The sequence below is a fragment of the Clupea harengus genome, chromosome 1, assembly GCF_900700415.2.
Source record: "Clupea harengus chromosome 1, Ch_v2.0.2, whole genome shotgun sequence".
In the NCBI taxonomy this organism is placed as follows: domain Eukaryota; kingdom Metazoa; phylum Chordata; class Actinopteri; order Clupeiformes; family Clupeidae; genus Clupea; species Clupea harengus.
Genome location: NC_045152.1, coordinates 4,566,859 through 4,573,996, shown reverse-complemented (window position 1 = coordinate 4,573,996; position 7,138 = coordinate 4,566,859). Strand labels below are relative to the sequence as shown.

Here is a 7,138-nt window from a genome sequence, read left to right as displayed (position 1 = left end):
AGCAGAGGTGAATACAATCAGACAGATCTGACACAGAGAACAGATAGCCTTTGAAGAACAGATAAGCTGACTGGAATGATTTATTTTTTGAAACACAGGGGCAATCTTAGTTAATTAGTCCATAGGTGTGCATAGGGTATGGTATGTAATTATATTTGGACATGACTGCCAAGCAGGGATGCCTACATGTGTACTAACTTACTTTATGATTCTATTTTCAGAATATTGTTTAAATGGTTTAGCAATTGCATACACATTTGGCAAGGCCTCCACTAGCCAGCAGACTCATGGGAAACACGCTACTGTTTTTAGAGGACTGGCAATACGTTCAGTGCATGTTTTTAACCGGGTTTACTTACTGTAAGCCACAGGCCCTGATGTTGGCAGAGTCAAGTCTCAGCCCTGTCTGCTGGAGTCACTGCCACCTGCTGGTGAGTTAGGGAACAACCTTGAAAGGCGACCAACATTTCCACGACACTCTGGCAGTTTGCTGTTTGATCAGATGGTGCCACCTCTTGGCAAAAAAGGAACAGGTGGTTATGGTAATGACACGGTAACGGCTGTGGGTATAAGTGGTGTGTGTGTGTGTGTGTGTGTATGGGTGTGTGTGTGTGTGTGTGTGTTTGAGGGTTTATTGTTTTCATTCTCTATTATAGCCGATTAGCTATTCTGCATTTCTAGTCTTTCCTTGTCTTATAGTCTTTCATTCAACTCTGCCAGCCTTGTTTATGAGGCCCTTTCAGACTGTAAACAAAGGTTCCGGTCGTTTAAATGTCAAATGATTCATTAATATCCCTTACGTGATGGTGTGCTAAACGTGTGTGATTTCAAGTATTTGTGCTCGTGTTGGATTTGTGGACTTTGGCACACAAATCTGCCCCATGCACATGGGCTAATCTTATTGGGCAAAGGAGCTTTACGGTGTTGTAAAAATGCTAATTTAACCTTCTTTAGCAAGAGTGAACCAGTTAAGATTTTTAAGTCTCTGTTCTGGAATCCTTGCCAAGATAATAGTAATGGTATCAAAATGCTTTTTGTTAAATCGCCTTCCATGAAAAAAAAAAGTGACGATGGGCAGATAGAGAAGCCTGCCTTGTGTCTGCCTTTCTCTTCCTGTTTTGACAGGATACACAAGTCTGTGAAAAGTTTTCATAAAGGTCTTTGTTCTTTCTGTGCTCCTTTTTATGCTTTGTGTCACATATATAACATCCCATAATAGTATATAATGGAAGGCTGGATCGATTTCTCCTTTAAAGAGTACGACAGTTTTCAGCCACACCGCCATCATTGCAAAAGGGTTCTTGAATGCTGAATTCGCATGATAATTAGATAATTAAATAATAAATTAAACATGATAATTTAGGATTATTAACATATTATGCTATTGAAGCATAAGAGTGATGGTGGCAGAAAAGGGGCCTTTTAGACCTATGGAGATATTCCATTCAGAATTAGCCATATCCAGCTACGTATACTAGACATTTACAACATGGCAACATATTATATTATAATAGTCAGCATATTTGATAGTGTCCACACTGAATGACATAATTTAGTCCAAATCCCCTTTGATTGCATAAAATGTATAGTAAGTTCTCCTGAAACATTGTCTAATGTGGAACGTTTCGATAGGCAGATGGCCCAGATAGCCAGGGAATCTGAAACAGGCTTTGGCCATGATCTCCCCTCGCTGCCTGCCGCTGTGAGGGTTTCATAGGTCTCCCCTCGCTTGTTACGGAAGGCATGTCCTTTTCTCCTTGCTCCTGCTCTTTTACCATTCTCCTTTGCCATGTTAAAATGACTAAACCACACCCAACTGGAGTGCTGACATCAGCTCTTAAAAGACGAGACCAGGCCAGCCATGTCTTTTACAGGTTTTGAAATTAGTTTTTCATAAAATATTATAAGCCATTGGAGCAGTGAGGTAAAAAACCAGAACCATGTTTTACATTTTGTGGGATATTGGAGGCAATAGAAAGATCCATGAAGATCAAAATTGTCTGTACATCTTTTAAACCCAATAGTATTATGTATTAGTATTATGTCTTTTTAACCCAATAGTATTATGTATTAGTATTATGTCAACTGCAGAGAAATACAAATTTTATTCATAAGCAGTAATACACAAAAGGCAGGGATACATTATGAGTATGTTGAAGTCAACTGGATGTTGTTTACACTGTGTGAAATGTTGCCAGAAGACGTTACCTAACGTCTTGGATTGCAGGCCTGTGGGTCACAGGTCTTTCACCACCACCGTATGATTCAGAACATTGCAATGGTTCAACGAGTTCTAACCGACCATTTTATACGAATTTTCAGTATGTTTGTTCTTTTGTAGCTGAAGTACCGTCTAGTGGACTAGAATAACTCATGATCAGGCATTTTAAACACGATAATTTGATCAACTGTTGCCCAATGGTTTAATTGTTAAATGTTAAAAATGGCTGACGTGGCCTGCCTGGACTGAACAGCCCTAACAGAATCCGTGCAATCCCTTCTCAAGCGATGGCAGGGAGCGGGCTTCTTCCAAAGTAATTAAGATTCTTTTTAAATCCTGGTTTCATGAAGCGCTAATCAGATACATGTGCTGGAGTCCCTTTTAGAGCGCGTAGCACCCGTGAGGTATTTTTCCTGTAATGGCAGGAGCTCTATTTAGATCGCAGGCCTCTGCCTGTGGCGTTGCCCCAGGGGATTATATTAGTTACTGAGCTCAGGCCAGACTTCCACAGATTCCTGTGGGCTTATCTCATGGGCTAGCCCTGAGCTGTGACCGCAGACTCATGAGAGGAGAGAAAAACACTGGACTGGCAACGTGGAATGGGGACACGGTCAAATACCTTGTGTTCTCTCATTTATTATACCCTTGTTTCCTCGTGAAATAACAGTCTCACATTCAGTGGTTCAGATATAAGTTTCGATAACAGTTTCATTTTCAGTGTGTCAAGCATATACAAATGAAGATTTGGAGTGTTTATTTTCTCTCATTTCAATTCAAAAGAGTGTAACTCTGTACATTGATGAGGGCTCCTGGGAGCCTATCACCTCTCAGCTGGCTACACGCGGTGGGTGGGAATAACGGGAGGGTACTGTGCTCTGAAGAGTTCAAAAAGATGCGTAAAAGCAGGGAGACACATGAACAATGCCACGTCGTGGGCTTCGGAGGGAAGGTTTGACAAACCATGCGCCGCGGCAACCCAGACGTCATCCTCATGTCTTATATAACATCAACGGGGCAAAAGTGCCAGGGCAACTATGTTCACGCAATGCAGCCTGCAAATGTGATGTAAATGGATTTGGTCAAACTGGATATGGCTGGTTTATGTAACACACTTGTTTAGAATAGCTAAATAAACAGATAATGGGGGGGGTGGCAATGGCTTGATTATTTAGGTTAGATGTTTTAGTAATGGCAAAATATTGAAATGATTTTAAATGTTTGTAAGTGGGCTTTTGTGGATCTGGGCTGCATTTATAACAGCTGCGTCTGGAATCTAGTTACAGGTTTTTTTCATATCATGGATTCATGAGATGGTGTTCATTGATTTATTTCCAGCCTATGAAAATAAATGAATATACATCATTGTTTACAAGAGGATTCATATGCATAAATAATCCTCATGACGTGGCGTGAGGCAGTCAGAAGGCCTAATGAGGCACTGACATCATGTTTGGTTTTGAGACCCCAGTGGATTCCTCTCAAAGGGCTTTCCCACACAGTGCTCTGGCATAGGAGAGCATACAAACAGGGCTCTATCAGTGATTCTGTGTATTTTCTCAGAAAGTATTCTCATGCAAGTTAATACTGTTAAGCGTCTTTGGGTATTATTACTGTTATGATGTTTGTAATGTTTTTTAACCAGGTGAGTGTTTACCAAGCTCTCAATACTGCCTTTCAGTGTATTTTACTATCATTAAGAATGGAGAACTGTATAGCGGTATAGTGTATGCTCAACAGGGATATTACCTACAATGGTTTAGTATGCAAGGGTGACACATTTGACATCTGTAGACAACAGCATCTGAAGGACATTAACTGGTATGTCAGGCAGACACAATACACCGCATCTACTGTTAGCCACTAACACGAAATTTCAGTTCTTTGTGAGTAAAACACTGTTTTATAAACGTGCATCACAAGTGACAAAATGTGCATTATGCTCCTATGAAGTTTGGGAAGTGACAACACAAATGCCGAACCCATTCACGAGAGCCCCGTATTTGTCAGTGTCCGCTAAAAATACCGCGGCTAAGACGGGAGCACATGTGTGGCACACAAATCATAGCAGTAGCCCTAGGGGCCCTCAGCCCCAACAGAGTGACTAAGAGGCCAGAAATCTGACCCCGGTGACAGCGACGACCTTTCACGCTGACCATAATAGACAAGACACTGAGGGAATTGAGAAGATCGCTCAAACATAAACAGCGCACACTCATGTGGCCTGTTTTTAGCACACGGCGTTCTTGCAAGCATGTAGGTGAGGAATGAAGCGTCTCCTCTTTCATGGGTGACTTCAGCGGGGCAAAAGTGGCAACAGAGGGCGTGGCCTGGCTGTCGCAGGAGGGGTATATAAACCTGAGAGCTTCACGGTCTTACAAGCAGACAACCAAGAGCCCAGCAAGACCAGCGAGGAGACCCAAGGAACATCAAAGCCTTCCTATTGGAGAGCCACGACGAGACCATTAAGACTGCAAAAAAACCCTGCAGTGATTCTCTTGAAAATAATCAGCGAGCAAGACATTAGGAGAGAAAAAAAAGACAAAGATGGCACTGTCAACTTCTGAGAGCATTTTCAAAGACGACCCCTTCTTCGACCAGGCCAGGTTTCTCTGGCCGACCATGCAGCGCAGCCCTCTCATGCAGCCCAGCAGACTCATGCAGGATGTGTCCAGCCAGAGGGAGGACTTCTTCAGCCGCCGGGCCCAGCTGGTGCAGGGCCTGCGGAGCGAGATGAGAAGCAGCCTCCTGGGCGAGCTGTGCGAGGGCCTCCACGCCGACCTCTTCCAGGGCTTGGAGCGTCTGCACTCTTCCTCACCCTCAACCGCCTCTTCTTCTTCCTCCCCGACCTCTCCCTTGAAGGTGGTCGCCACCACGGTTCAGCCGAACAGCAGCCAGGACTCAGCGCTGACCATCGACACCCAGGGTTTCTCGCCAGACGACATCCGGGTGACGGTGTCGGGAAATAAGCTGGAGGTCATGGCGACCAAGCGGGCGGAGGCAGCCGATTCCACCTCCATGTCCAACACCACCTCGCGCTGCTCGGCCTCCGCCGCCTCCTCCAGGCAGCAGGGCTTCATCCAGAGGGTGGAGCTGCCGGCGGGCGTAGACCCCTCCGATGTCACCTGCTCACTGGGGGAAGACGGAATGCTCCGCATCGAGACCCACCCGAAGAAGAAGAAGATGTTGGAGGAGGAGCAGGACAAGAAGGAGGTGGCAGCAGCCTCAGCAGAAGAAGAAACCGCGCCCGCCCGTTACAGAACCTCACTGGACTTTCCCATCACCAAGAGCGCAGGCCCGGAGGTCAGCCTCAAGATGTCCACCTAGACAACAGGAGGAGGAATTGTTGCAATGATCTGATGCTGATTTAAAGTGAATTGTTGTTTCCATTCTTGTTTTTGTCTGGATATTTGTATTTTGTAATAAATTATTATTGAAATGTGGAAGTGCCTTAATATCTTACTTGAATCTTCTGTGAGACCACTGAGATGGATTGCCATGAGCAATTTTGATATCGGAGTAATTGTATAACTTTGACTCACAATTCCAATGACACGAAAAAGGAAATGTTTTTTTCTCCAAGAGATGTTAAATTCAACAACTTAAGGTCACACAGTTATGAATTTGCACGAGTGATCAACTCTGTGTAACCCTTCACAGTCCCTCTTGCAGTTCCCCCCAGCAGACAGATGATGGCGCTGCAGTCTCAAAAGTGCAGGCCAGCGTGAGGCCTCCCAGTCGGTATCCCTTTTGAACCCGGACTTGAGAGGTTATGCTGTGTACATGCTGTACCATGGCAAGATATTCCCCTACGTGAGGAGACATATATTGGAGTGGTAATCTAAAAGCCCAACCTGTTTATGTTATAGTAGATAAGGATGTCATGTGGAACTATATGAGTAAGAAGAGTCTGGTGAGTCATACCGGGAAAGCACTCTATAGATCATCAACAAAGATACCTGGAAGTGGAACTTGTAGGTTCTGCCCTTGGCAAAACCGTATGATCTGAGTAAAGTCTCCCTGAGCTGTCTGTCTGAGAGATCCAGAGTTCACTGGTAAATCCCGGTAGAGTTAAAACAGTGATGGAATAAAAATATATCATCATTAAACTGGTGAAACAAGAACTTCTGTTTTGCCAGTGACCTAGGAGACCGTCTCAAATTTGCATTATATGTCTTATTCATAGATGGAAGAACGCAGGAAGCACCTTTGGCAGCCAGGGGTTGACAATACCTCTACACTCTCCTTTGCATGAAATCCCACACAGACCTCACATCAGTGGCAGCGAAAGTGCAGTGGAAATGCATGCATAAAACATCACAGTGGACCTTAGAATCATCACTACCCACAGTAGGAACCTTCCAAAACAAACACATTCATAGAAGCGTCTTTGGCTCTGCAGATTTGTCTCTTTGGAAGGTGAGCGGGGTGAGAGGCCGAGACAGCCGCACAGGAAAACAATATTTTTAGACTTCGGTCTTCAGGGGAATTTTGCACAAAGGGAGTAAAGAGGGACGAAGAGCTTTTAAATGCTACCATCACATTCAATTCCCCAAAGGCCCTCAATCGGAGCCTACAAAGGTTTCTCTGACATTTTCCGCCAGAGGGACACCATTTGTTGTTGCTGTGAAACAGGTACAAAACACAGCAGTTAATATTTTATGAGCGCAACCCCCGGCAACAAGATAGGTGAAGTGCACATGGGAAACCACAAATGGCTCTTGCCTAATTTAAATGTCACTGAACCGGGTATTTTAGATCACAAATGGCCCACATCTCCGTGCAGAAGAGGAATATCATCACAAGACTCAAATCCCTAAAAGTTCTTGAAATATAATGACATTACTTTTAATTTGCTCCTGAATTCATGCAAGACTGCTTAATGTGTTTAGCAGCGCTTAACACAATAGCCTAAGCCTT

General features: G+C 44.1%; 1 protein-coding gene across 1 annotated transcript; it reads left to right on the top strand.

Annotated features, from left to right (window-relative positions):
* The first annotated feature begins 4,591 nt into the window (after positions 1 to 4,591).
* hspb9 (heat shock protein, alpha-crystallin-related, 9) lies at positions 4,592 to 5,661 on the top strand. The gene has a single exon (XM_012836284.2). The coding sequence runs from the start codon at positions 4,766 to 4,768 to the stop codon at positions 5,543 to 5,545; it is 780 nt and encodes a 259-aa protein (XP_012691738.1). The 5' UTR covers positions 4,592 to 4,765; the 3' UTR covers positions 5,546 to 5,661.
* Positions 5,662 to 7,138: the final 1,477 nt, after the last annotated feature.

What these genes read in the sequence shown, in the direction of transcription:
- hspb9 (XM_012836284.2), top strand. Translation starts at nt 4,766, where the DNA reads ATGGCACTGTCAACTTCTGAGAGCATTTTCAAAGACGACCCCTTCTTC.